Raw genomic sequence first — 13621 nt, forward strand, 5'->3', positions numbered from 1 at the left:
TTCTATGAGACACTAATATGTGTGTGTGTGTGTGTGTGTGTGTGTGTGTGTATATATATAAACTCTTTCAGAAAAGAGGAGAGGTATGAATGCTTCATAACTCATTTTTTTTCATAACTCATTTTATACGGTCAGCATTACACTGATAGCAAAAATCAAACAAAGACAGTTCAAGAAAACTACAAACCATCTCTCACAAAGAGACACAAAAATACTTAACAAAATACTACCAACAGAATCCACGTTATATAAAAAGGAAAATATATAATGACCAAGTGGTTTACTATTTCGAAAAAGGCAGTGTAGTTCATCACATTGAGATTAAAGGATTTAAAAAGAAAAATTTCAATATATATAGAAAAAGTATTTGCCAAAACTCAACTCCCATTCATGATAACTCTCAGCAAACTAGAAATAGAAGAGAACCTTCCTCAACCTGATGAACATCTGTAAAAAACCTGTACAACATCTGTAAAAAAGGGACCAAAATACTACAATGGGCAAAACTACCCTATATATGTGTAGCTGTAGTCTCAAAAAAGAGGAAAGAGAAGGACAGACAGAAAAAATATCTAAAGAAATAGCTAAAGATTTTCTAAATTTAATAAAAACTATAAACACAGAGATCCAAGAGGTTTAAGCAGAATAAACATAAAGAAAACCTGACCAAAACAAATTGCTGAAAACCAATAATGAGAAAAATCTCAAAAGCACCCAGGGAAAAAAGGACACATTACATGCAGAGGAACAATGATAAGAATGACAGCAACTGTACAAATGAGAAGACATCTTTCAAGTACTGAAAGAGTGTTAATCTAGAATTTAATACCAATCAAAAATGTTTTTCAAAAATGAAATGAAACCAAGAGTTTTTCAGAAAAACAAAAGCAGAGAAAACTCATAGACAGGCTCTGCAAAAAATGTAAAAAGGAAGTTCTCCAGGCAGAAGAAAATGATACCAGATGGCAATTTGGATCTGGATCCAAAGGAAGAGCACCAGAAATGGTAAATATGGGTTTTCTACGTTTTTTAATCTCTTTAAAGGATAAATGACTATTTAAAGCAAAAGTAGCAATGTAGAAAGTAAAAATAATAGCAATGTAGTATGGAGTTTCTAACAGGTAGAAGTAAACTATATGTATGTATGACAACAACAGCACAAAGCAGGGAAATGGAAATACACTGTTGTAATAGTCTTATACTATGCCTGAAATCACTCGTTATAGATACATAATATAAACCTTACAACAGCAATTCAGAAACATCAAACATCATCACAGGACCCTTTATACCAACGGTTGGCAAACTTTTCCTATTAAAGGCCATATAATAAATATTTTAGAATTTCTGGGCCACATACCATCTTTGTTGCATATTCTTTGTTGTTTTCAACCCCACCCCTTTAAAAATATAAATATCATTCCTAACTTGCAGGCCTTACAAAAACAGGCTGCAGGCCAGATTTGGCTCAGAGTTCACAGTTTGATGACTCCTGCTTCACATTCTTAAAAATTGAGAACTTCTGTTATGTAGTTCTCAATATTTACCGTATTAGAAATTAAAACTGAGAAATTTTAATAATATTCATTCAAAAACAATAAACCCACTTAATGTTAAGATTAACATTTTTATGAAAGATAATTATATTCTCAAAACAAAACTAGTGAAGACTGATATTGTTCTACATTTTTTCAAATGTCTTTAATGTTTGGCTTAAGAGAAAACAGTGGATTTTCATATTTGTTTCTGTATTCAATCTGCTGCAGTATCACATGTCCCACAACCTCTGAAAAATTACTGTACATAATCAACAACAGAAAAGGCAAACAAAATCTTAATGTCAACATGGAAATACATTTTTAAAATATGAAAACAGTTTTGATCTCAAGGATTCCTTGAAAGAGTCCTGGGTACTGCCTGGAGTTCCCGGGGTACACTCAGAGAACTGTTACCCTAGAGAAATCATTAAAACTCTGGGAATGGAGGGGAGAATGGAAAATGACTGTTAATGAACACAGGGTTTCTTTTTGGATAACGATATGTTTTAAAACTAGACAGTGTTGACAGTTGCACAACTCTATGAATATAGCAGAACACACTGAAATGAACATTTTAAAGCGCTGAATTTCATAGTCAGTGAATTTTCTCAGAAAACTTATAAAAGCATAAATAACAAAACAGAGATAAAGCAAAGTCAGAGATAAACACAAAATTAAAAATAATCGAAAAGAAGGCAGCAAAAGAACAATGAGACAGAAAACAAATACCAAGATGGTAAATTAAACCCAAACATGTAGATAATAACACTGAACATAAGTGGTCTAAAGGTTCCAATTACAAAGTAGAGATTGTAAGACTGGATAAAAAAGCAAGACCCAAGTATATGCTAACCTAAAAAACTCCATTTTAAACAAAGACACAGATGTATTAAAAGCAAAAGGATGGGAAAATGCATGAAATGCAAACAATAATTAAAAGAAATATGGCGTAGCTTTATTAAAGTCAAAGTAAAACTGAGAGCAAAGAATATTACCAAGGATAAAGAGGGACAGTTCACTGTGATGAAAGGTCAATTCATCAAGATTTAACGATCCTATATATGCATGCACCTAATAACAGAACTTGAAAATACACAAAACAAAACTGATACAACTGAAAGGAGACATAATCAAATCCACAATAATAGTTGGAGATTACAACACGCTTGATAAAAGAAGTAGACAGGGCTTCCCTGGTGGCGTGGTGGTTAAGAATCTGCCTGCCAATGCAGGGGACACGGGTTCGAGCCCTGTTCCGGGAAGATCCCACATGCAGCGGAGCAACTAAGCCCGTGCGCCACAACTACTGAGCCTGCGCTCTAGAGCCTGTGAGCCACGACTACTGAAGCCCACGTGCCTAGAGCCTGTGCTCCACAACAAGAGAAGCCACCACAATGAGAAGCCCGTGCACCACGACAAAGAGTAGCCTCTGCTCACCACAACTAGGGAAAGCCTGCACCCAGCAACGAAGACCCAACGCAGCCAAAAATAAATAAATAAAATAATTCCAAAAAAAAAAAAGGTAATGGGTTTGCTACTGCTACTTTTAAATGAATAATGTTTAATTTCTCAGCCTTAATTTCAAATACAATAAATATCGACGTAACCCATATATATGAAATTCTTTGGGGTTAAAAAATAATTTTTGAGGGCTTCCCTGATGGCGCAGTGGTTGGGGGTCCATCTGCCGATGCAGGGGACATGGGTTCGTGCCCCGGTCTGGGAGGGTCCCGCATGCCGCGGAGTGGCTGGGCCCGTGAGTCATGGCCGCTGAGCCTGCGCGTCCGGAGCCTGTGCTCCGCAACGGGAGAGGCCACAACAGTGAGAGGCCCGCGTACCACAAAAAAAAATGATAATTTTTGAGAGTGTAAAGAGGTCACAAAGACCAAGAAATCTGAGAACTGCACATGCCAAATATGCAAGGTTTAATAGTTAAAAATCAATGAGACTAGCCAGATTACCAGAATAAAAGAGAAAAATCATATGATCCTTTTAATCAGCAGAAAAGTACTTAAAATTCAAGAGCCATTCATAACTTAAAAGGTCTTAGTGAACTAGGAAATGACAAAGATGTCCACTCCCACCACTTTCTATTCAATGCTGTATTAGAAGTCCTAGCCAGTAAAGTAAGGCAAAAAAAGAAATAACAGCCGTAAAGACTGGAAAGGGAAAAGTAAAACTGCCTCTATTTGCAAAGAGCATGCTTACGTACATAGAAAACCCAATGGAATCTACAAAAAAACTACTGGAACTAGAAAGTGAATTTGGCAAGGTCACAGGTTAAAAATAAACTGTATTTTTATAATCTAGCCATGAACATTGGAAAACAAATTTTTTTAAAAGTATCATTAAATAGCCAAGAAATGTTAAGTTCCAGAGTCTAACAAAAATCGTGCAAGCTCTCTATACTGAAAAATTATAAAACTGAGCTAAGAGAAATGGAGAAGTACACCTTATTTAAGGATTTCAGTACTCAATACCTTTAAGATGTTCATTCTCCCCAAACTGAACTACAGATTCAATGCAACCTAAACAAAATTCCAGGAGTCCGTTTGCTGGAATTGGCTAATTCTAAAATTATAAGGAAATGCAAAGGAGTTAAAATATTCTTGAGGAAACAGAAAAAGTGGGAGAACTTACATTATCTTATTTCAAGACTTATTATAAAGCTTTAGTAATCAAGACCATGTGGTACTAGTATAAGGTTAATCAAATATATCAATGAAACGAGTCCAAAAATAGACCAACAAATGATTTTCAAGAGAGACTCTGACATAAATCAATGAGAAAAGGAAAATATTTTCAACAGATAGTGCTGGAACAACTGGATATACAGACAGAAATAAAGGCATTTGGAATACATTTTGTGTAATAATTAGGGAACTGCATTATAACTAGTGTTCTTAAGATAATACTTACATTTTTTATTTTGATGTTTCCCCAATCATCATCCTGTTTTAAAGACAAATAATAAACATTTAACCACCCCCATATAATCCAAACATAATCTAAAAATCAACTAATTTTAGATTTCTACTCCAAAATAGAAATTGTCTATATGCAGATTTTACTTAAAATTACTGTAATCAAAAGTATTTTTTAAAAAACAAAAAACAAACGCAGTCCTAAAACTAGTAAGTCTAACAATTGTTCAAACTACGTAAGATACAATCTAAAAGGCAGTAAACTTGGCAGCACCAAAAGTACTGAAACACTTGACTGATGACAGATGCTAATTTTTTGCATATCTGGAACCAGCAGAGCTAATAACTAGCATATGTTTGACAAGAATAAAGAATAACTTCAAAAATGAAATAAGGTCTACATAATTAGGGTGATTATATAATTAGTCACCCAAATCAAGAGACTCTTGAGAATGAAAGTGCTACTAAAAATTATACCTGGAGAGTAAACAAGACTACCCAAGGCAAACTAACCCTTAATAGTATTTGCTGCATCCACAAATGTTTCTCAAGTCCTACATTTCACATCTATGCATCAATTAACACATACTTTGACTTCAGTACGTTCAATTTAAATCAAGTTTTTTTTGAAATGCCATGATTGGTCCACAGATATTTTGGCAGCTAAAAGCCCTTCCCTTCAGGGGATACTCAGTTCCATATCACTCCTTCCTTTTTACCGAAGGTACCAGGCACTCAATACACCTCCCTTTGGTGGTGCCACTATTTCTTTTTGGGCATCCTGCTTCAAAGTAGAACAGTAAGTTTCTAAATGCCCTTCTCAGTTTAAGGGCTATTACTGCTAATCATAAGGAATGATAATTATAAATGTCTCCTCAAATAATGCCTCCTCCTACTTATCCAAGGTCACACAAAGCTGGGAAATGAACCCAGATCTGCTCGACTTGTAAATCACATGTTCTTTTGGTGCCTTACTATATGTTACTTAAGCCTCTCTGATGCTCAGTAAAATATGTAAAATACATTTACTTTCCTCATTTTTAATATACATACAGTTGACAATTAAAGAAAACAAAAGCCTGGCACAGAGTAAGTATTCAGTAAGTGGTAGCTATTAGTCATAGTTTCATTTAATTAGCATTTTTCTGTAATTCTCCACAGTATACCACCAGTACACAGTTCAGCACAAATTACATTACCAAGTTCACTAATGACCAAAAGCTCATACTGCAACTTGAGGGGAAACAATGTTTCTTCACCAATACCTGTTTTAAGGCCCAGCTAACAGGGGTAGCCAATCCTTATCTCTAAAGTTAATTAGAGCTCTTTAGCATTTCACATCTAACTCTTGAAGAAAGTGTATTTTAAAAACTATACTTATGGGCTTCCCTGGTGGCGCAGTGGTTGGGAGTTCGCCTGCCAATGCAGGGGACACGGGTTCGTGCCCCGGTCCGGGAAGATCCCACGTGCCGTGGAGCGGCTGGGACCGTGAGCCGTGGCCGCTGGGCCTGCGCGTCCGGAGCCTGTGCTCCGCAGCGGGAGAGGCCACGGCAGTGAGAGGCCCGCGTACCACACACAAAAAAACTTATATAGTATTACAAACGATAATAAAGAAAATACCTTCACATCTTTTCTGTGGCCCTTCATCAATGATACTGGTAAGCTTGGACTCTTAACTGTAATCAATGTGATCATTCCAAGGGAACTAATGGAAAACTTAAATTCCCTCTCTTTTAAACAAAAATTTCTTTCCTCCCATCTCCAGGCAGATGTTAGATAGTGATTACTTCTAAGAGAAAGGGGCTCCTTTTAATGGTAGGATGCAAGAAAGGCCAAAGGAAAAATTAAGTTTTCCAGTATTCCAGAACCAGGGCCTTAGTAAATTTGGTACATTCGCATGTATATACAAAAACACATTGTGTAGTAGCCTTTAAAAAATAAATTTACCATACTGTTCCACATTTTTAACAGAGATAAAATTTCTAACCCCATAACTGAAAATTACTAAGGAAAAACAAATAGACTTTTTTAGTCTATACAAAATGAAATACTTTTAACACACATTCATAAGAAAAAAATTCAAACACAGATAAATGGAAAGTGCCCCAGTCCCCTGACCCCCAGAGATAATCACTGATAAAATGCATTTTAAAATCAAAATTTTAATGATGCTTTATAATATAGTGTTTTGAAATGGCTACAATGTTCCTTCCTTAAACTAACATGAATAAGAGTTTTAATACCATAGACTATATACTCTCACCAAATAAAAAATACCTTAAATGCAACATTTTCTGGTGCTAGTTATTTTCACTAGTACATAATGAAAATCTGGACTAAATTTTACCTTCAGTGTTCCCCCTTTCACCATAACCTTCTGTCTGGCCGGCTGGACTCCAGTCAGTGCAAAAAGCTGAGCCTTGAACACCATCGGAGGTTCATCAGTATTCAGTTCTACACCTTCAAATTTCTCCTTTCCCCATTTCACAGTAACTGCAAACAAACCATAATTTTTTTTTAATTTACAAAATAACAAGACTTAAGATTTAGAAGATCCTTAAGGAACTATTAGGCTAGTTCTTAAAAGCCAAACTATGTCATTAATCTTTTTACACACCTAAGGCCTACCAAATCAGGAGTGAAGTGAATGCAATAGATCTTGGATAAAATTTAACTGGATCTAATCCAACTTCTCATTTGATAAATACGGAAATTGAGACTTAAAAGAAGCTCATTGATTAATGTCACAAAACCAGTCAGTAAATATACAGAGCTTCTAAATCCTACTCCAATAATATCTGCAAAATATGACCACACTGAAACACTTCCCAGAATAAAGTTCACAGACTTCAGAATGTGTTTATTTAAACAATCATTAAAATCAGTTGAATATTACATACTGCTGAAATAGAGAGGGGAAGAAAGGCTAGAGTATTTTGAGAAGAAAAAAAATTCTTGGGAAAATAAAGCACACTGAAAACAGGTTAAGGAATATAGATCCTGGATTATAAGAAGAAAGGTGTAGAAGAACTGAAAGGTCTGCCTCCTGAGCAAGAGGTGGTCAAATATTAAGAAGAATCCAAAAATATAGCTAAATTATTAAAAATTATAGAAATCCTACTTCACAGCCATTCAGATGGCTACAACAACAAAACCACAGAAGATAACAAGTGTTGGCAGGGATGTGGGGAAATTGGAACGCTTGTGCATTGCTCTGGGAATATAAAAATGGTACCGCCACTGTGACAGAAAGTATGGTGGTTCCTCAAAACTCAGGCATAGAATTACTACTATGTGATCCAGCAATTCCATTTCTAGGTATATACCCAAAAGTATGGCAACCAGGGAATCAAACTGATATTTGTATACCCATGTTCCTAGCAGCATTATTTCACAATAGCCTAGAAATGGGAGCAACCCAAGTGCCCATCAACAGTGGTATATACATACAATGGACATTAATCAGCCTTAAAAAAATAATGAAATTCTGACACATTCTACCACATGGATGAACCTTGGAGACATTATGCTAAGTGACACAAGCCAGTCACAAAAGGACAAATACTGTATGATTCTACTTATGTGAGGTACCTAGAGTGGTCAAATTCCTAGAGACAGAAAGAAGAATGGGGGTTGCCTGGTGGCTGGGGGAAATGGAAACAGGGGTACAGAGTTTCATTTTAGGAACAGGAAGAATTTCTAGAGGTGGGTGGTGATGACGGCTGCACAGCGATGTGAATGTACTCAATGTTAAAAACTGTGCACTTAAAACTGTTTAAAACTACACTTTATGTTACATATATTTTACCACAATAAAAAAATTTCAATCTTATAAAATAGCTAACTTTTGAAATATGTTAACATAAACAAACTAGGGAATTTCCTGGCGGTCCAGTGGTTAGGACTCCATGCTTTCACTGCCCAGGGCCCGGTTTCAATCCCTGGTCAGGGAACTAAGATCCCACAAGCCATACAGCACAGCCAAAAATAAATAAATAAACAAACAAACAAACTCACTCACTCAAGGATGTACATAGTTTTTTCCACTGAAAACTTTATACCTACTCAAAATGAGAATCCCATAATAGTTGTCTAATTTCTCTGATTACTAAAATCAGAATATAAAAAAGTGACCCTGACTCCAAATCCCTATTCTTTCACTAGTTCAGTTAACGTGTTAGTGTTCATTCAATGATAAGCCCAGTAACAAGGATTAGGGAGACTCTCTGTGAACTCACAGTTTAATAAAGGAGAGAGGGAAAAAGGTTAAAATAATTAACAATACAATATAAATATTACAAATGCTAGAGTAGCACAGTGGAATGCTTCACGAGGGAGGAAGGATTCTCTGGAGAAAGTGTTAACTGTGAGTTACCACTATCAACTTTGAGTCTCAAAGAAAAAATCAGGTGTTAGCCAGAGAATAAGAATAAAAGCATTCTTGGAAAAGACACTCAAAAGCATAAAGCAGCATAGTGTCCTCTGAGATACAAGTAATTCCCAGAGTGAAGGGGAAGCAGCTGAAAAAGGAGAAACTGACCAAAGATCAAGTCAGGGAAGATAACATAAGTCATGTTAAAACATACAGGCTTTAGGTTGTACAAAATGTGCAGTCCCTGAAAGGTTTTCATAAAGGCCACTTTGGTCTGGTTTGACCATTAGAACACTCTAGCAGCAGCAGAGAAAATACTGGTTTGAAGGGGGAACGACTACAATCATTGAGACAAACCAGAAACATATAACAATAATACAAACAAAAGAGAGAGGACTAAATCAAAACTGTATTAGAAATAATGAAGACGAATCTATCTGAAATTTATTTAGCTGTGTCACCATGGGCAAGTTAAACTTTTTGCTTACCCATAAACCAGGGGTTCCCAACCCCAGGGCCACGGACCATACCACACCATGGCCTGTTAGGAACCGGGCCGCACAGCAGGAGGTGAGCAGCAGGCGAGGGAAAGAAGCTTCTTCTGTATTTACAGCCGCTCCCCACGGCTTGCGTTACCGCCTGAGCTCCACCTCCTGTCAGATCAGTGGCAGCATTAGATTCTCATAGGAGCACAAACCCTACAGTGAACTGCACATGTGAGGGATCTAGGCTGCACGCTCATTATGAGAATCTAATGCCTGATGATCTGAGGTGGAGCTGAGGCAGTGATGCTACCGCTGGGGAGCGGCTGCAAATACAGATTATCATTAGCAGACAGATCTGAATGCAGAGAGACCATAATAAATCAACTGCTTGCAGACTCATATCAAAACCCTATCAGTGAGTGGGAAGTGAAAACAAGCTCAGGGCTCCCACTGATTCTGCATTATGGAGAGTTGTATAATTATTTCATTATATATTACAATGTAGTAATAATAGAAATAAAGTGCACAATAAATGTAATGTGCTTGAATCATCCCGAAACCATTTCCCCCCAACCCCTCCCCGGGACTGTGGAAAAACTGTCTTCCACGACTGGTCTCTGGTGCCAAAAAGGTTGAGGACCGCTGCCATAAAGGAGAATTATACTAGTACCACGGGACTATGTTGAAAATTAAAACAAAGCAACATGTATAAAAAACATTAGCTTTGGGCTTCCCTGGTGGTGCAGTGGTTGAGAGTCCGCCTGCCGATGCAGGGGACACAGGTTCGTGCCCCAGTCCGGGAAGATCCCACATGCCGCGGAGTGGCTGGGCCCGTGAGCCATGGCCGCTGAGCCTGCACGTCCGGAGCTTGTGCTCCGCAACGGGAGAGGCCACAACAGTGAGAGGCCCTCGTACCGCAAAAAAAACAAAACAAAACAAAACAAACAAACAAAAAAAACATTAGCTTTGTACCAGACAAAAAAGTGTTCACTAATTTTTACAGCACTTCTTCTTAAACACGTAAGTGTCTGGACGTTTAATTTTGTATCAAAACTTATGACAGTACTTAAGATGTTCTTGTTTTAATACAGGGCTTTTTGCAGAATCTGAAAATACAGATTCTCAATATGGAGATGTCAAAGGAAGAAACCTTAGAAATCTACTTCAATTCCCTCATTTTGGAAATGAGGAAAAGATCTGATTAAATATTTAAGATGGAACTCAATTTCTAAGATAGAAAGTTTGCTGAGTACAGGCATTTTTTGAGGGGAACAAACTACCTGTGTGTGTTTAAGTATTAGCATACACAGGTATTTACCGCCACTACTTAATTAATGCCACTTAAATTCTATACTGCATAAACAGAATATTTCAAGTACCATTCTACTGTTCCATTGTTGTGGCCTTAGAAAAAGAGGTTGAGCAATCATCATTAAAGCATTTGGGGACACACAGTTTTGAGGGCATTAGCCTGCTGTGGCCCCCTTTGCCTGGCAAAGCAATAAAGCTATTCTTTTATACTTCACCCAAAAAAACAAACAAAAAATCATTATTAAAGCATTCAAGATTCTAGAACATCAAGAATCCATGTCGAGTTTAAACATTATTCTTTTGTTTGATGTCATTCTTTGAAAACGCTGAATCTTCAATAAAGGAATTATGATAGAGTGTCAAGGATGGCCAATGAATCACACATCCATAGCCAACTGAAGCCACCACATACACTTTAGGGGCCATTTTGAATTACACTAGGAGACAGCAAGGTCCATTAACTCAGTAAAAACATGATCCCTGGCCAACCCCTTGGACTGCCATCACGCAAAAAAACCCTGTCAAACGCCAATCAAAAGGAAATGATACCCGCGACCATTTGTATTCCTTTACCTCTCAAAGCTAACACTGTGCTTCGGACGCAGAAACACAAAACAGTGTTTGATGAAATGAAAATGAAGCAAAAAGCTCGCAATCTGCCTCGGGATAAAAATGAAATTGGTACAAACGGGGTGGTGGCAGCAAGGGGTAAGCGAAGGGAGGCTATTGAGGGAAACCCCCAGAACGAGAAAGGAAGGAAGGCTTAACCTCACATCTCTGGTCCCTCCATCACTCCCTTACCGAGGCTTCCCCTCCTGGCCGCTCCCTTCCACGGCTACGGCTACCCCTGAAGAGGTTCAGGAAATGCCACTGCACCTCCAGCCTGGTCCCTGCTGCCCCGGGACACCACCTCACCCTACCCCGCACGCGAGGACAGAGACAGAACTATTCTGCAGAGTCACCACTCAGAGGGGCGGACGTTCGCTGCTTCCCCACCTCCCCTCCGGCTCCCACCCCACGCACCCGGCGGCCCAGGAGGGGCACGGCTCCCTCGCGTTGCAGGGCCCGGAACTCGCAGGGAGAGAGAAAGGGGCCAGGGTCCCCTCCACGCCGCGGAATCCCCGCCCCGTGCTCAGCGGGGCACCCGCCCTGCAGGCCAGGCCTACACAGAGGCCTAGCCCCGGGCGGGACTGCGGAGCACAAGATGAGGAGCGCGCTCACCGGAGTAGAGCGGCATGGCAGGGCGCGCTAGGAGGCGGCGGCGGCGCAGGAAGGCTGGGCCTGGCAAGAGCGGCGAAAGGAAAGGGCCGCAAAGAAGCTGTGGCGGCGGCCGAGGCGGAGGCGCGGTAGTGGCGGCAGACACGGTGCGACAAGAGCCTCATTCAAACCGGCCACTGGCGATGACGCAGCAACACGCCGTCCGCCGGCCGAGCCACGGGGCGACTGAGGGGAGGAAGCGAGGCGGGGCCTGCGGGTGGAGAGACAAGGGAGGTGGGAACGGCCGGGTGCCCGGGGCCCCTGCGCTTCACAGGTGTGCGCCTGCGCACTGCACCCCGTCTGCGCCCACCGGCTCCCAGCCCCGCCCCGCCCCGCCCGGCTGCAGACATAGCGGGAACCTAGTGTCCCCGCCGCAGCCTCTTAGGAGGTTGTTCACCCGTTTCCAAACGGTGGGGCAGTACGAGCTGGGGTTTTATTCTCTCTGTTAATGTAGGCTGGAGAAGAGCCTTGCTCCGCCCCTCAACTTGGTCTACTTATTAATAAAAATGTCTAGGCCTCCCATTCAGGATTTTGCAACAAAAATAAACATCAAAATGATCTGAATATTTCAGAGATAGGTCTGTCTTGGTTGTAATGTATTACTGCTGTTTCTAACACCTGTTCGGACCCTAGGTTGGCTCTAGTAAAGGAGTAGATAACAGCGCCCTTGACTGCCCCATGGAAGTTACGTGCAGCCCTCCACTTAATTGTTTTGGACCTGTTTCCTCAGCCTGGTAAATGAGGAAGATAGACTGGAAGGTTTCTGAGGCCTTTTTCAAACTCTAAATTGTCACGGCTGACATCAGTTTAAAACTTTCTAGATGAGTTAGAAAGGAAATAGAATCTGTAAATGAACGAAGGAATTCCGAAAACGTGGAAATTAAAATTGAGGTGCTTTCTTGCCTAATATAGAGGTTTTATAATGATCACCTATACTGCAAACGAGGAGTTGAAACTGTCCCTATTTCAAAATTAAACTGTCCATATTTTAAAACAGTGCAGCCCATAGGAGAGTGAGTTTTATCAGTCTACATCAGGAGTCTTACTCACCCTTCACTACTTCATTATTCAAGGCCTATCATAAAAATATGATCCAAAATGTGACCAAAATAACACAAAGATACGCAGAACGTTATTTAAAGTAATGTGTAATATTAAGTGGAAAGAGTATATTGGATTTATTGAGTATATCGGATTTATGCAGTACATAAAACCATTGTTCATAGATTCAGACTTCTTAAAAAAATTTTAACATCTTTATTAGAGTATAATTGCTTTACAATCGTGTGTCAGTTTCTGCTTTACAACAAAGTGAATCAGTTATGCATATACATATGTCCCCATATCTCTTCCCTCTTGCATCTCCCTCCCTCCCACCCTCCCTGTCCCACCCCAGACTTCTTTTTTTAATTGAAGTATAGTTGATTTAAAAGTTGTGTTAGGGACTTCCCTGGTGGCGCAGTGGTTAAGAATCTGCCTGACAGTGCAGGGAACGTGGGTTCGATTCTTGTTGTGGGAAGATCCCACATGCCGCAGAGCAACTAAGCCAGTGTGCCACAACTACTGAGCCCACATGCCTAGAGCCTGTGCTCCGCAACAAAGAGAAGCCACCACAGTGAGAAGCCTGCGCACTGCAACAAAGAGTAGCCCCCGCTCGCCACAACTAGAGAAAGACCGCGCGCAGCAGGGAAGACCCAACACAGCCAAAAATAAATAAATAAATATTAAAAAATA

The 13621-nt window shown here is 39.7% G+C and overlaps 1 protein-coding gene across 5 annotated transcripts in view; it reads right to left on the reverse strand.

The window, feature by feature from the left end:
• The window catches only part of USP14 (ubiquitin specific peptidase 14), an 82057-nt gene extending 70067 nt beyond the window's left edge, over positions 1 to 11990 (reverse strand). For 2 of the 5 annotated variants that reach the window (XR_016387594.1, XR_016387593.1), the window contains exons 1-3: positions 11852 to 11882; positions 6810 to 6955; positions 4458 to 4490 (exon numbers count right to left, since the gene is read on the reverse strand). Coding sequence is in view for 3 of the 5 variants with exons in the window: in XM_089894967.1 (XP_089751093.1) it covers positions 4458 to 4490; positions 6810 to 6955; positions 9323 to 9362 (219 nt within the window). In the remaining 2 variants the exon portion in view is untranslated. The other 3 variants (XM_089894967.1, XM_089894968.1, XM_089894969.1) reach the window with 3 other exon arrangements.
• Positions 11991 to 13621: the final 1631 nt, after the last annotated feature.

Source organism: Delphinapterus leucas, chromosome 14 (assembly GCF_059928025.1).
Source record: "Delphinapterus leucas isolate spDelLeu-1000000601 "Yukka" chromosome 14, BTC_Dleu_Yukka2, whole genome shotgun sequence".
Taxonomy (NCBI): Eukaryota; Metazoa; Chordata; class Mammalia; order Artiodactyla; family Monodontidae; genus Delphinapterus; species Delphinapterus leucas.